The sequence below is a fragment of the Eurosta solidaginis genome, chromosome 5, assembly GCF_040869045.1.
Source record: "Eurosta solidaginis isolate ZX-2024a chromosome 5, ASM4086904v1, whole genome shotgun sequence".
In the NCBI taxonomy this organism is placed as follows: Eukaryota; Metazoa; Arthropoda; class Insecta; order Diptera; family Tephritidae; genus Eurosta; species Eurosta solidaginis.
Window position 1 is genome coordinate 183,617,553 of NC_090323.1, and position 17,207 is coordinate 183,634,759.

The window sequence follows — 17,207 nt, forward strand, 5'->3', positions numbered from 1 at the left end:
AATATCCGGGTAATGGGCTACATAAAATCTTAATCTTAATAAATGCGAAAGTTTGGATGTCCGGACGTTTGTTTTTGTGACTCAATCACGCATGAACAGCTGTTCGAATTTGGATGAAATGGCACACATATAGCCAATAGTCTAGAAGGACCTACTAGCTATACATTTTTGAAAAGGGGGAATGTCCCGCCCCCTAGGAACAGTTATAATTTAATTATTATATTTTTTTGTCTTTGTGACTGAATCACGCCAGAACGGCTACACGGATTTTGATGAAATTTGGGACACAGATAGACAATAGTCTACTGGCGAAATTTTTTTCGAACATGGAAAGCGGGGGGGGGGCGCTCCCAGAACCCCTTCGAACAATTACTTTTTAATAATTTTTACACATTATAGCTTTACGTTTACTGACTTTCACCAATATTTCAAACTCAATAGGTCAAATAAGTCGAGGGCTTGCAAAGTGAGCAGTAACACCCTTCGTCTGCTATTTTTTTTGGCGTCATTTAGGGATGGTTTTCTGTATCCGCCCGGGATATCGTCGGGGTAATTTCGGGACTATTTCAGGATCATTTAGGGACCCTTCCGGCATTATTTCTAGATGTTTTCCGGGAACGTCCGGGATCCCGTCAGGGTCATTCAGGCTTTTGCGGGACTATTTCGGGATCATTTGCGGATCCTTTTGGCATCATTTCTTTATAAAATTGTTTTTGTTATTGATACTAGAGCAAAATTGCAATGTTTACAAACGGCGATTGTTACTAAGACATGTTTCTGAATTTCACTTTTTCATCAGCTAGCTTCTCGGGAGATATTGATTTCGCAATCTCCAACATTCGGAACTTATACTAGTGTTAAGGTAGCCATATGACTGCCCACATGCTCGCTTTGCAATTGGTCTCTAAGAGTTGCCTTTTTGTCGCTATTCTCTGTTATACAAAATTTGATACATATATACTATATGTTTTTAATGCAAATTGTGGGGAGTATTTTAAGGCTCGTTCAACAGAACTTGATCGGTGACATTTTATTTTCTAGCAATGCGTTATTATTAGCAACGCTTATCACTATTATATTTTTACTAGCAGACCCGACAAACGTCTATCTGCATAACTATCTTCCCAACATCCTTATCCTTTTATTGACTCCTCCCTCTGCCTTTCTCTTTATCCGTCTCCGTCTTTTCTTTAATTTATTTTCCGTTCTATCTATTTTTCTATCTTTCTCTAACTCTTTCTTTTTCTCTGCCTCTTTTCTCTTCTCTCTAATTAATCTAATGGAATCTAATAAATTTTCTCGTAAGAGGAACTCATTTCATTGGTCATTTCAACAGCGTACAACTCGCAATGTTTAAATGTTTTATCGACGAGGTTTAAACAAGATATCGATTTGTTATCGAAATGTTACATTTTTGTTGTCGATAATAAAGGATAACGATTTGTTTTGAAAAGGTAGTCGATAATGTATAAAATTTTTATCGAAAATTTATGGATACATTATCAAAAAGACACAACATCTTATCAATTAATTATAGAAAATTTAACGTTATCGATATGTTAGCAAAAATGAAACTTGAAGGTGAAATTTGTTGTCGGAGTCTTATTGATTTGTTATCGAAAAGTCATCGATTTCTTATCGCTATCACCTCATTATCGCTATTCATCGATTTTTAAATAAAAAGTTAAGGATTCGTTTTTAAAGAGCTGTCGATTAATTATCGAAAAGTTATGGATTTGCTACACAAAATTTATCGATAAATTTTCTAATTGTGATATCTAATTTTCTGTTGGTAGTTTATTGATTTTTATCAAAAATTCATCGATTTTGTATCGAAAACTTCTAATTCTTTTTTGTAGTGTTACAACTTTGTTATCGGTATGCTTATTGATTTGATAACAAAAACTAATCGTATTGTTATGACACAGATACCGATAAAACTTAAATATAAAATCGATGAAACTGTATGCCACCGGTAAAAACCCGGATTCCGATGAGAAAAACATAAGTTAGTTAGTACAAATATTTCGAAAAAAAATTATTAGATACTTTTCTATTAATGTAAAAAAATTTTCAATTATCTAAAATTTTTCTAATTTGGGAATATATAATTAAGATCACAGATCGGAAGTCTTCACAGATCGGTCGGTTCAATATCACCCAATCTTAGTCCAAAAAATAACATGCGAAACGGCATGAAGAGTAGAGATAAACCCCGCCGCCGCCGCCGATTTAGGTCGTTTCTCGCATCCGCCGCCGAATGTCAAAAATATCGACGCGGCGGCGGCGGCGTCCGACGCGGTACTATATTTTCTACTAATTTAATACTGTTTTCACACAGAAACTTAATGATCTCATTTCACCTTCTAATGAAATCGTAAATTTTTTGCTTTCACACAGAAGTAACTGCTCGATTAGTATGAAGGATGAAATGTCAAGCGAATAGAATGACAATGCTATATGACAGACAATCATGGCGGAACGATACAAGGTGGCAGCATGGTGACATACCTACATACATAAATAAGAATTCTATGTACTTTGTTTTTGTAAATTCGATGGACAAATGTCAAAATCGTACTGCGCCGGAAGTTGATGTATCAAATCAAATAAAAAAAGGTTATAACCAGCTGTTCGATGCGGCCACCTTGTATCGTTCCGCCATGCAGACAATGACATTTACTTTGACAAATGACATTTTTAAGCACTGAACACACCAAAAACTAAGAAACTGAATGCTCCCAACAGAGTTGCATTGTGCTTTTGACTTCATTAGGCATTCGATTAGCTACTAATGAAATAATTATAGATTCGAATTTTGTAAGGAACATTGAGCTCAAGAAGCGTCTTAATGTAGAAATCTGCCTTTATTATTCAATAAGCCGTCTGTGTGAAAACAGTATAAGACTGTTTAGGCCATTTGTTCATGTCGAAAATTGGTCGGATATGGTCGAAAGTGTATCAACGGATGCGCATCGCTGCCAGTTATAAGAAACTAATTGCGAAATTTAACTCTTTCTAAATTTTCAAAAGTTATTTAAAAAAACATACACTTTCAATGCTAGCTTAACACGGACTTATTTAAACAATACACTAAAAGAAGAGTATGTATGTATGTATTTATTTGAAAATTTGTTCCTAGCACAACAATTTTGACAAATTATTTAACAGTGCTAGTCATGAATAGCATGAGCTATAAAAATTGAACATTTATAATAATAATAAATTAGATTAATCAAATTTAATTAAATATAACGGATAATAGTGAAATATTTATGTATGTACCTAAATGTAAATATTAAAAATAAAGAAAAGTAATTAATATATATTAAAAGACAGCAGTAGTGATGATAACCTTTGGCTGGTTATAGATCGAATAGTATTTAACAAATAAAGGAAGAAGACACAGATAAAGGAAAAAGGACTTAGAAATGAACATTTTAACAACAACAATTTGAGATCCAGTTTAGGAGTCGTTAAAAAATGATGTTAGCTCTTTTTTGAAGTGCAGAGCATTACTTAAGAGTCGAAGACTTGTAGGTAGGGAGTTCCAAAGACGTATTGCAGTAACAAAGAATTGGCGCTCAGAGGTTAGCGCGCGGTATCTAATGTGGTAAAGAAGAAGCACCGATCTTGATGATTGCAGAAAAATCAGCTTACGATATAGATAGTCAGGTTCCTTCGTGTGTATTAATTTATGGAGGAAGGACAGTGTTTTGACTTTTAAAAGATTTTCGAAAGAAATGTTTAGCAACCTTTCACCATGTTGTGATACGTGGTCAAGTCTTTTCAACCCATAAACATATCTAGCAATGTTGTTGTAAACAACATTTAGTTTGTTCTTGCACAGATAGTCACAGTTTGAGTAAATCCCACAACCATGGAGTAGCGTAGGTATTAAGTACGCTTTAGCCAGAAGTAGTCTTATGTGCAAAGGCGTGAAATACTGTGTTAACCATAGTGTACGAAGCATTCCATACACTTTTCCAACCGTTCTAAAAATATGGTCTTTCCATGTCAATGTTTTGTTAAAAATTACACCTAAGTTTTTCGCCGTATCTACGTATTCTATAACGGAATTGTCGAACACTACATTCTCTAAATCATTAGTGGGAAAAGACCTTCTGTGAATAACAATACATTTTGACTTATTCGGGTTTATACATAAGCCATTCATAGCAGTCCATGAAAATATTTGATTCAAATCGTGGTTTAAGTTACTTATACACAAGCTGGTTTGATCACGAGGACAACACGTAAACAACTGCACATCATCAGGGTAGATATGAACATTACAATACTTAAGGACATCGGGTAAGTCATTGATGTACAGAACAAATAACAGAGGACCCAGGATAGAGCCTTGAGGGACGCCTCTTAAGACATGAAGGAAGTCAGACTTTTCACCATCTATACATACTGCTTGAGTCCTATCGCCAAGATATGATCTTATAAGGGCAACTACGTGACCAGAAAAGTTAAATAGGTTTTCCAGCTTCCTACAGAGCAGAGTGTGGTCTACAGAATCAAAAGCTTTAGAGTGGTCAAGAAGTGTTAAGAAGGCAATGTAACTTTCATCCACTCGCTCACGAATTTCTTCTGTCACAGATAATAGTGCCGTTGTACAGCTCCGCTTTGACCTGAAACCGGACTGACTGTCTGACAGGAGCTTGTATTCATGTACATATGATACGATTTGCCCATGTAGAATACGTTCAACGACCTTAGAGAGGAAAGGGGGTATGGCTATTGGTCGATACTCATTATTTTGTTTATGGATTGGAATAACTTTTGCATCTTTCCAGTATATTGGGAAGACAGCGGTCGTCAAAATTTAGTTGACCAAGTAGGTAATGTGGGGAAGGATTTTGGGAAGAATGACTTTTAAAAACTTTGAACATATACCATCAAGCCCATTGCGTTAGGCTTCACAGAAAGTATGGCTTGGACAACATCACAATTATCGACACAAACTCGAAAGGGCTAGTGTCAACATTAACACGCACGGAGTAGTTATCAATACACACATTGTCGGCTGAGTTTGGTAGTCTTACAAAAGTATTATTTATTTCGCTGATGTCGACATCAGGGGGATGAGACATGTCACTTTTGGGCTTACCAATTCCTATTTGTTTGATTTTGTTCCACTTTTCTTTTGTATTCAAAGCAGAACTAAACTTATACTTAAAATAATTTGCCTTAGCCAGCCTTATGGCTTTGTTTGTAGTAAGCCGAGCTGTTTTAAAGCAGCTATGCGCTTCGACTGTTTTGTACCTTTTCCACCGTGAGTAGGCTTGGTTACGAAGGCGGATAAGCTGTTTTAATGTAGCATTGAACCATGGGCTATTCTTGTATTTAGGTGTTTTTATTTTTAGTGGAACGTGATCATCGAATAACTTATTTATGTTATCCTGCAGAAACTTTGTCTGGTCATCAACCGATGTTAACGTACGAATCAAGCTCCATTCAACCGACTCGACGGACTCAGCAAGAGAATAATAATCTATACTTCTGTAATCGCGATACGCGAACGAACTTGGCCTACATGATGAAGAGTTAGATTATAAATTTAGATATTTTTTTCAAAAAAATAATAATGAACAATGAATTCAAATAAAATGACCCAAGGCGAACATGTTTTCAAATTGTCCTCAAGTTGTTAAAAAACCAAATTACACAAAAGGGTGCCAATTTTTTAAATTTGGATGGTTTTCGGAACTGGTCCGGGATCCCTTGAGGGTAATTTGGGATCATTTGGGGACCCTTTAGGGATTTTTTCTGGATGGGTTACGGATTCCCGTCGGGGGCATTTCGTGACTTTTTCTGGATTATTTCGGGTTCATTTGGGGAGCCTTCTGACATCGGTTCTGGATGATTTCCGGGATCAATCTGGAATCTTGTCAGGGTCATTTCGGGACTATTTCGGGATCTTTTCGGAACGCTTCTGGCATCATTTCTGGATGGTTTTGGTATTCGTACGGGATCCCGGTGGGGTAATTTCGGGACTTTTTCGGGACTATATCGGAATCATTTGGGGACAATTCCGGCATCATTTCTGGATAGTTTTCGGGATCCATCCGGGATCCCGTGGGGGTTGTTTCGCGACCATTTCTGGACTATGTCACAATCATTCGGATTCCCTTCCGGGATCATTTGTGGATGGTTTTTGGGATCAGTCCGGTATCCAGCCGGGATCATTTCGTGACTTTTTCTGAATTATTTCGGGATCCGTCCGGGATCCCGTAATGGTCTTTTCGGGACTATTTCGGAATAATTTGGGGACCCCTCAGGGATCATTTCTGGATGGTTTTCGGGATTTGTCCGGTATCCCGTCGGGATCATTTCGGGACTATTTTGGTATCATTTTGGGACCCTCCGGGATCATTTAAGGACCCTTCGAAACCGGCAGTTGAGCACACATGCCTTTTTAAATTATGAGCTTTTATGGCCATGAACTTGCCGCAAATTATTCGTAATTCAAATTCGGTAGATTTTATCTTTAATATCTAACACAGCTTTTCGGTTTTTTTTGATTCTTTTAAACGAATCCTGTAACGAGCTGTTATAACTATAATTACACTTTTTGTAATTTTTAACCAACTAAATACCTTTAAGATATATGGCCTCTTAAAAATGCTCTCTTTCATTTGTTACATCTGCAAATAAATGGGGAATATCGAGCGAATTAGTAGTATAGAGTCCCACCGCACAAAGTTTGTTATTCACGAGTGCCCCTGCTCCAGAATCTCCATATCGCAGAGTACTCCACTACATCCAGCACAAATTATTGTGTCTTCTATAATCGATGAATTCGATCGATGACTGTTCTTGCATTGATCCTTTTGTATTATATAAATTTTAGTAGTTTTTAGATAAAGAAAATAATCATATACATTTTTCATTATCAAACCCCATCCACTGACTTACATATTGGTGCTTGGTTGTAATACGGTATTGGTATCGCAAAGCGTTACAGGCATTACCAAATTATCCTGCCATTCAAAATCTATATTCAAAAATTATACTGTGCACTTTGCGTTGTTGACCATAGCTAACCCCTGTATTATCGGTTACACCAGCTACAAAGTAGAGATCACTCCATTTTCTCTTGAATACGCATCGCGGAGCTGTAATCACCATATTCACAGAGATTATGGAACAAGTGCTTGAAGATACTTGGAGCACCTATATATTGATACCGAATGTTCGCTGTCCTTTTTTTCTATATCTTCTCCATTTATAATGCGAAATTCCGCATTCGTATAAGATAAAAGAACGACAAAGAGGTTGCGAAAAATTTCGTGAGTAAATTTTAGTTTAAGAACTTTGGTATCACTTTTTAAGTATAAACTGCACCGAGATAAATTTTGTGGGCGCAATTTATACCTAATTGCGCAATGTGAATAAAAAATAAGCAAAAACCTTTCACGGCAGAAATACATTCGGAGTGTATACTAAACACTTCCGAGAGGCGACGCACATTAGAAAAACTATTTTCTTCATTTTTGATATTTCTCTACCCGGGAGTTGAACCCAGGACCCTCGGGGTGGTAGGCAGACCATGCTACCATAACTCTATGGCGGCCGCCGTGAGTAAAAGTGCCTGCTAAAATTAAAATTTTATTTATGGCAAATACAAAAAGCTTATTAAGCGTTTATAATGCCGTTCCCATACAAATATTCTGATATAGGAGCCTAATAAGCCTATTTAATTAATAACTATAATGAAAATTTGTAATTAGGTAAACAAACGGAATTAATTGACGCATACACCAGCGTAATGAAATAAACGCGGCTTTGACAGAACATTTTGTTATACTTTTTCAAAAGAAAACTTTCTAGTAATTGTTTGTTTATATATATATATACATATATTTGAACAGTTGAATTGTGCTCTCAAATTGATATGTGTACAATGACTGTATTTTTAGTGAATATACAAAAAAGTACAAAAGGTACACTTAATTAGTTTTATCTGTTTCCAAAATGCTAATAGTTTCTATTGTATACTGCCAAAAAAACCAGAGTTGTGAGAAGTGCACGAAATTCTGAGCTACAACACTGCTCGAACTTAAATGGGCTGCCATAATCAATATTTATCTTTTGTTAATTGTTAATAAGGCGTTAGTTTGTTATGGATTTAAACGTCTCACGGTGGGGTATTTGATCAATCTAGCTGGCCAAAACTAAAACAGCAGTTATTTCCGTTAAACAAGTGGTTGTCTCATTTCATTGTTATGAAAGGAAATACTTGACAGTAAAGTCACAGTGTTCCGAGCAGATACTATGGATCGAGCCCCCGGTTTCGGAGGAACCCGGGGTCTTTTTTGGCATTATATGAGATATGTATGTCAATATGGGTATCAAACGAAAGGTATTTTACTCCGCATATCTATTGACACTTTTAAGTAGGGTTGCCACTTACGGTTTCCACCTCACCTCCTTTTTTATATTTCTTTGTATATCCACTACCATATCGGAAACGGCTTAACCGATTTGAATCAAATTTGGTACATCGATATAGTATTGAATTTTAAGACTTTTCGCCTGGTGAGGATGTTTCCACAAGGTTGCCACCTTTTGCCAATAGGAGTATCAGTCTATTACAAAATCACCACCCAAAAAAGCGCAGCTATGCGCAGCCGTTTTTGTTATTAAACTTTAAAACAAACACAAGCTTATGTATTGCCAAAAAATTACTGACAAGATATGCCATGATAAAAAGACATACCTTTTTGTTTGCATGGTTTTTAAAAAATGTAGTATTGGAAAGTAGTACTATGACAAGTAGAATAAATCAGTTAAAACATGCTGTATAAAAAAGGTAACATATGACTTAATAACAAATTTACTTGTTTTAACGAAAATGTAACTAGATTTGATTAAGGCTAAACCAGTTAACAAGTATTTAGGTTAGAAGGGTATATTGCCGATGTGATTTTTAGTCTGTAGTTCTTGTTGTTGTTATAGCAATAGAGACACTCTCCGAAACTTTTGAAGAATATTATCAGTATTGATGGTCCTTTTACGGATATATATCCGGTACGTTCCGCTGAGAAGCATCATTATAGTACAAGTACGACCATCTGTGGCGCTTTTAGTGTGACCACAAGGAACCCCCTAGGCCCCATCTTCGAGTTCCATTTGGAGCTTGGGGTTAACACAGCCTCGCCAGCTAAAGAAACAGGATTCGTCACGGGTATATGAGGTTGACAATTAGCTTTGAGAATCTATAAATTGCGCTGGCAATCCCTTGAATCATTGGGGTATTTAATTATTCTCATACGAAAGGTATACCTGCCGCGTGTATATTCTTAAGCCCCCAACCTAATGAGGGATTTCTGTTTGGATTATATGCGAATTTAATATTGTTTTAAGTCTTTATTTGTACTAAAAGAAATTCGCTCTGGTTATGGATCCTTTTTATCACTCTCCCAAGTTTTTGATGACATTTTCGCAGGCTAGTGGCTAGTAAATTCAATTTTTCGCCTTTTTGTAAGGTTTTATTTTACCTTGACTCTGTGTAGCGAGCGGCTTCTAAAAACGTGAGGCGTAGCACAACCTTATTAACGTTCAGTTGGTCTTACATATGACTATCAATAGAAATATGACGCGTCCAAGGCTTTTATTCAATTTTCAATTATGATTGATGAGGAGTGTGATGACTAGTCCCTTGGACCTACCTAATTATTTTCTAGCCACATGCCACTTTGCTCTGATAACCAAATCACTCCCTATAGTTGGAGTTTTGGTCTGGCAAGCACGAGTCATGAGTCTACGGTTATCTCTTTTTTATACCCAGCTGTACTTGTACACAGGGTATTATAACTTTGATTGGATAACGGTTAGTTGCACAGGTATAAAGGAATCGAGAGAGATATAGACTTGCATATATCAAAATTATCAGTATCGAAAAAAATTTCATTGATACATGTCCCGTCCGTCCGTCCGTCCGTCTGTCCGTTAACACGATAACTTGGGTAAATATTGAGATATCTTCACGAAATTTGGTACACGAGCTTACCTGGACCCAGAATAGATTGGTATTGAAAATGAGCACAGTCGGATGATAACCACGCCCACTTTTTATATACATATTGTAACAAATTTACTGTAACTCCGCTTATTTTCAACTTGCTTCTTACGTTCGTATCGCTAAACTGTTGAGTAAATAACTCCAATATTGAATAATGGAAAATGACCTTTATTAAAGTACTTCACAATAACACTTATACTTTGCAACTAGCTTGCTTAACAACCAAACTGATTGATAGCTCAAATGAAACTCACTTTCAAAATAATACTGCTATTGCTCGCTAGATACTGATTATAGCGCCTCTACTGCTGGTGCTTTTATACTCTGTGATTTCCTCGTAGCATCTTCTAGGCGCTTCCAGAATTTGCTTAGTTGCCGTCATATAATTATAACTACGGATGCACGTATATAGCTTCTCATATGCGTGTATTTGTGAGCGACACTTCAACAATTACAATTGCATACTTTTGGGAGCATCTCTTCTCTGCTGCGTGTACGTACATATGTGTAGACATAATGTTTTATTCGTTTATGTATAATGATTGATCTAGGGATGTGCATGCAAGGCGCTCCTTAGCATCGGCTTAGAGAGCAGCACCCCTTAGTTTTGCTAATATTCGTAACACTGCCCTCCACCTAAGTCTGATCGTCCCGATCAGAAAAAACTCTGGATCTAAACGCTGCCAGCATTTCCAAATGTACCACTCTTCTACTTCGTGGTCACTGATCTTCTTCACAACTTTGTACAGGCCTTCCCAACTGCACCGAAATGTGGATGGAACACATTTCCACCGGTGAGGGTTGTATAACAGTACCAAATCTTCCGCCAAGAAACCTTTCGAATTATTGTTCTCATGGTACCTGTGTTTCAACGTACTTCTCAATACCGTGGTTCGTTCCTTCACACTCTGTTATTTGGCCAATGAATTTCTTCGCAGAGCTTGCACCTGACGGATTGACTTTGCATCATCATTATCGTCTGGACGTTTCACAACAGTAATGCGCGCTGTCTTGAAACCACCCTTGCATTCTTTCTGAAAAATTCTTTCACTCATTTTAGTGCGTCCATTAGGGTTTGTGGATGCCGGCATTTTCCTCGCAGGTACTTTTAATTTCGCTTTACTTGGCCCATTCGAACCATCAACCTTTTCTTTTGACTTTCGTGGCCTTTGTCGAGTCTTCTCCACCAGTACTCGATTACTACTGAACCCTTTCTCCAACTTGAAGTTAAGTGGTATATCCTGGTTCTCATAACGCATCACCCTTCTCTGCATATCGATCTTGATGTCATGGTCAACCAAGAAGTCGACTCCCAATATGACTTCTTCAACAATCTTTGCCACAACGAATTTGTGTAGAACCGTGACCTTTCCAATCAAGACTTCACATATCACTTCTCCCTGGACTTGGCTATACTCGCCAGTGACCGTACGCAATCTTGCTCCAGGTAACGGTTTTACTCTCCTGTTGACCAAGTCAGATCGGATCAAGGAATGAGATTCGCCTGTATCTACAGTTAGTACACGTTCTTTGCATCCAGCTTTCCTTTGACGGCAAGACTGCTCGATTTTCTTCCAATTTGCGAGATCGATATCACAGGACATTCAACAGCTGGAGCTAGCTCTCGATCTTTAAATCTGGCACGCTCTTGCTCATCTCCTCCAGCTTTGCGTTTACGGCCACCCACATTGTTGGAACTATTAGGACCAAGATCGCAATGACGTGCAATGTGACCAGACTTCCCGCATTTGAAGCATTTGATAACTTTTTCACTCCGCTTTTGCGATCCTTTCAGCGCCTCCAATATTGCGTCTACCCACTCTGGCCTTTCTACTTCCACACGGCGTGCTTTGAAAACTGGCTTACACAGAAGCGACGCTGTTTGCTGAATCAGAGATTGTGACACCGTTTCTGAGAATGTTGGCTTTGGGTTTGCGTATGTAGCTCGCTTTGTTTCGGCGTCCCGTATGCCCTTTATAAAGCTCTGAATCTTTACCCTTTCAGTGTAATCCACGGGTGCGTCCGCATTTGCTAAATGTGCTGGCCTTTCAATATCCGACGCAAACTCTTGCAATGTTTCACCAGGCCTCTGGAAGCGGTTCAGCAACTCCATTTGGTATATCTGTCTCCTATGCTCAGTTCCGTATCGTCTCTCTAGAACGCCCATCAATGCTTCATAACAGTTCCGTTCGCCCTCTGGAATGGTCTGTAAGATTTCCGCTGCAGGCCCTTTCAATGCCACGAACAGTGTAGCAACTTTATCTTCCGCATTCCAGTTGTTCACTGCTGCGGTCTTCTCAAACTGTAACTTGAAGACCTGGAAAGGAACAGAACCGTCAAAGGATGGTGTCTTTACCTTTGGATTACTCGCTGAAACTGTTGGGCGATTTATTTGCAAGTCCTGTATATGACCTTTCAAAGCTTCTATCTCGGCATCCATTGTGTCCTCGAGCTGTACAATTTTTGTATTCTGTGCTTCTAACTGCGAAGACATTTGTGCCACCTGCAATGATAAGCGCTCCTCTTGTGCTTTCATCTTGGATGTAATCTGTGTCGACATTTCTAAAATACGCGTTTCTTGTGCTTCAATCTTCGATGTTATTTCTAACGAAATTTCTGCAATACGTATCTTCTGTTCTTCCATCTTGGATGCCAGTTGAGATGTTATATCTGCCGTTTGCGATTCCAGTTGAGATGACATTTGTGACGATTTTCTGAAATACGCGTTTCTTGTGCTTCGATCTTTGATGTTATTCGTTTCTATTGGGATTCTATCTTGGATGTTATACGGTTCTCCTGCGATTCCAGTTGGGATTCCACTGTTGACGTTTGCGCAGATATTGCAGCCAAAATCATGTTCAAGCCTGTGCTCGTAACTGTCTGCGATGTTTCGTTTTTCTCTTCAATTTTTGTTGTTGTCAGGATAAAAGACATAGTCGTCCACATGAATTCCTTGCGACTCCATTACCTCTCGTAGCCGTGCTTGAAGTTCGATCTTATTGCCGCTTGTATTCAATCCACGGTTCTCCAACTCCTTTTTCAGTTGCTGTATCTTCAATTCACTGAAGTTTGCCATGTCCTTGTTGTCCTCTGGAATTTATTCAACAATTCCTCTTCTGACACCAATTGTAACGAATTTACTGTAAATCCGCTTATTTTAAACTTGCTTCTTACGTTCGTATCGCTAAACTGTTGAATAAATAACTCCAATATTGAATAATGGAAAAATGGCCTTTATTAAAGTACTTCACAATAACACTTATACTTTGCAACTAGCTTGATTAACAACCAAACTGATTGATAGCTCAAATGAAACTCACTTTCAAAATAATACTGCTATTGCTCGCTAGATAGCGTCTTAGGTTAGGTTAGGTTAGGGTGGCTGCCCGAGGGCACACTTAGGCCAGTAGCACTAGGCCCGTTGTGATACCACGTAAAATACCGTTACCTTTCCTCTTCGAACCATTTTGAGGACCTGATGAAAGCTACCAGGTCCTTGACGTCATGCTCCACAACCTGACTCATAGTACCTAGAAATGGAGCTCCCAGAAAGCGCTGCCGTGCTCCGCTTAGTGCTGGGCAGTTGCAAATGAGGTGAACCACCGTTTCCTCCTCCTCATCCTCTTTACAACTCCTACAGCAACGACGATAAGGCGCTCCTAGCTTTTCTGCATGCCTACCTATGAGGCAATGACCCGCTAGTTCCCCCACAAGTGTGGAAATTGTATCCCTTCTTAGGTTGTACACGTGACGGGACCTTTTAGGATCCCATTTAGGCCAGGTTTCTTTCGATGTTCGACACCCCGGTGTTTGTAGCCATCTTTCGTCGGCTTGACGGTAGATGTGCTCTTTTAGCATTAGCTTGCATGTGGACAGGGGCATACCTAAGCGTTCTTGTCCAGGAAGAACCTGCTTGGTTGTACCCTGCCTAGCGAGTTCATCTGCAATGCAGTTTCCCTCGATATCCCTATGTCCAGGGACCCATGTGAGGTGTACACGGTTCTGTTGAGCCATCTCTTGAAGAGATCGGCGACAGTTTAGTGCTAGTTCAGAATTGAACGAGTGGGAGCCCAGAGATTTTATGGCAGCCTGGCTGTCGCTGAAGATACAAATTTCTTTGCCGACAATGTATGTCCCTATCCTAGCTGCGGCTTCCATTATGGCTGCAACTTCTGCCTGGAATACACTGCAGTGGTCGGGTAGTCTGAATGAGAGCTGGAGGTCAAGGTCCCTTGAGTATACTCCACCTCCAACTCTACCGTTTAGCTTGGATCCGTCCGTGTATATGGAAATGCTGTTGCTCATAGCAAGGCACTTATCCGACTCCGTCCAGTCATCCCTGCTGGGTGTGTTTATCTTAAAGTTGGTTTCCGCAACTGTTGTGGTCGCACAGCGATCCGTGCTAGGAGGGAGAAAACTGTATTTGTTTAGTATACTTGAGTGTCCTGTGTTCCTGTTGTTCCAACACGACAACTCCCTTAGACGCAGGGCTGACGTTGCCGCTGCTCGATGACCAGCCAGATTCAATGGAAAGATGTCAAGAATGACCTGAAGAGCTTCGCCAGGCGTTGTTCTTTGAGCCCCGCTTATGCTTATCATGCTGGATCTGTGGACTTTACCCAACAAGTTTAGGTTTGACGCCTTGCTCAAGGCTGGCCACCATACGACTACCCCATACAGCAGTATGGGTCTGATAATCGCGGTATAAATCCATCTGCATATGTTGGGGGTGAGTCCCCATTTTTTGCCAATGGCTCTTTTACACGTATATAATGCAATGTACGCTTCCTTTTGTCGCTGGATAACGTTGTCCTTCCAGTTCAGCTTTTTGTCTAAAACTACGCCTAGAAATTTGGCTTTATCTGCCAGGCTTAGGCGCAACCCATTTAGTTCTGGTAGGTTCAACGATGGTATTTTGTATCGTTTGGTATATAAGACAAGCTCTACTTTATCGGAGTTGACGCTGAGTCCACATCGGGAAGCCCACAAGGAAACCTCTCGCAATGCTACCTGCATCAGGTCGCATAAAGTTTGAGGGAACTTGCCTCTGTAGATAATCGCTAGGTCATCAGCATATGCCACGACCTTCCCGCTCCCCCAACTAGTATCTCTTAATAGCGAGTTTACCGTTAGGTTCCATAGTAAAGGGGAAAGGACACCACCCTGTGGCGTGCCCCTTGCGACAAATCGTGTTATCTCAACCTTCCCCAGTGAGGAAAGCACTTTCCTTCCCCTGAGCAGTTGATCAATTAGTCCCACTAGGGGTCTATTTACGTCCAGATCAGTTAAAGCATTGTTAACGGCGTCTGGACTTATATTGTTGAATGCTCCTTCGATATCTAGGAAGACCACAAAGACCACAAGACAATAATCCTTTTCGAACAAGGATGTTTCTATAGTAGAGACTAGGCTGTGTAGCGCAGTCTCCGCAGATTTACCTTTGGTGTACGCGTGTTGATAGTCCGAAATGAGATTCCTATCAATGCTTGTAGTGAGAAAATCGCTAACTATTCTCTCTAGAGTCTTGAGTACGAAGGATGAAAGACTGATAGGTCTGTAGTCCTTCGGCTCCTAGTGAGAGGCTTTGCCTGCCTTAGGAATGAATATGACCGTGGCGCTCCTCCATGCACACGGAATATAGTTTATAACCAAACAAGCGGTATATATGTGCCGCAGCCAGTTGGCTGATAACTCCAAAGAGTAGATAAGTTGAGCGGGGACAATCCCGTCTTGTCCAGCAGCCTTAAAAGGTTTAAAACTTTCAAGTGCCCACCTTACCCTCTCCTCAGGATATTCACAGCTTGGTTTGCTGCAGGTACTTCCGGTGCGTTGGCCATATTTCCCGGGAAATGTGTGTCCAGTAGCAGCTCTAGAGTTTCCCCTTCTGTGCTGGTCCAGGTACCATTCGGTCTCCGCAGATAGCTAATAGCTATTTGCGTCTTAGAAAGCACGCACCCTAGCCTGGATGTGTCCACTACACTTTCGACTCCAGTGCAGAAATTTCTCCATGAAGTTCTCTTCGCTTGTCTCAGGACTTTTTTGTAGGTCCTTAGTTTGGCCTTGTATTCTAGCCATTGTGACCCGTTATCAAAGAATTTGGCTTTGTTAAACTGTTCTCTACAGGATTTACGAAGTAGGTCCAGATCATGGGACCACCAGTGAGGTTTACGCTTACCGCGCGGTTTTGGCAATTGACAGGCCTGTTCTAAGGCATTTGAGAATGCCGATGTGAAGGTTTCTACCAGACCCTCTAGCTCCATCGTTGATGAGGGGCTTTGTGGGGGCAGTTCTGGTAGTTCTCTTGCTAACAGCTCATTATGTAGTTCCCAGTTTGTATTACGTGGGTTACGTCTCGCATTGGGCTGATCGACGAAGAACTCTAACATTACTTCAATATACCGGTGGTCTGAAAAGGAATGTTCCTCAAGAACACGCCATTTTTTAACCCACCCATAAACGCTTTCGCTACAAATAGTGAGGTCAATAACCTCTCTACGGTTTTTAGTAATAAAAGTTGGTTCATTACCTACATTGCAAAGTACAAGGTTAGTTGTTAAAAGGTACTCAAAAAGTGACTCACCACGAGTGTTTATGTCGGAACTACCCCACTGCACGTGGTGGGCGTTTGCGTATGTCCCGATTAGCAGATGGCCTTTGCTTGAGTCGGCCACCAGATCCTTTACCGTCTTTTGCGGAGGAGGTTCCTCTGCGTCGTACGGCATATAAATGGAGGCTAGCGTTAATTGGGTGCCTCCGCTTGCCAAGCTGGCCGCTGTAACGTCTCCATTGCTATAATTAGGTAAGAGAAAGATATTTAGCTCAAACTTTACTAAAATGCATGTTCTCACTTTACCTTCATCTGCAGCTCGGATGAGCTTAAATCCAATGGCCCCCAATCCGCAAATCCTTGAATTGTTCAACCAGGGTTCTTTGATAAGGACCACTTCGACGTCGCCTTTAGAAAGGCGACTGATGAGAGCAGCCGAGGCTGCCTTACTTTTGTGCAGGTTTATCTGGAGCAACCTCAGCATGAGCTTGCTCAGACTCCCCTGCCTCCATCACCGTGATGTTGGGATCCTCTCCGTCGCTATCCAGCAGAGCATCCTCCATCGACAAATTGCCCAGAGCCCCTGCGCAATTTGACGTGGCGGAAACCAGGCTTTCGGCGTCG

At 40.1% G+C, this 17,207-nt stretch overlaps 1 protein-coding gene across 1 annotated transcript; it reads right to left on the reverse strand.

The window, feature by feature from the left end:
* Nucleotides 1-11,001: 11,001 nt before the first annotated feature.
* On the reverse strand, nt 11,002-16,999 carry LOC137253909 (uncharacterized). Its single transcript, XM_067791515.1, has 3 exons — nt 16,890-16,999; nt 16,617-16,825; nt 11,002-13,225 (listed from the first exon to the last, which is right to left on the reverse strand). The coding sequence occupies exon 3, from the start codon at nt 12,735-12,737 to the stop codon at nt 11,553-11,555; it is 1,185 nt and encodes a 394-aa protein (XP_067647616.1). The 5' UTR covers nt 12,738-13,225; nt 16,617-16,825; nt 16,890-16,999; the 3' UTR covers nt 11,002-11,552.
* Nucleotides 17,000-17,207: the final 208 nt, after the last annotated feature.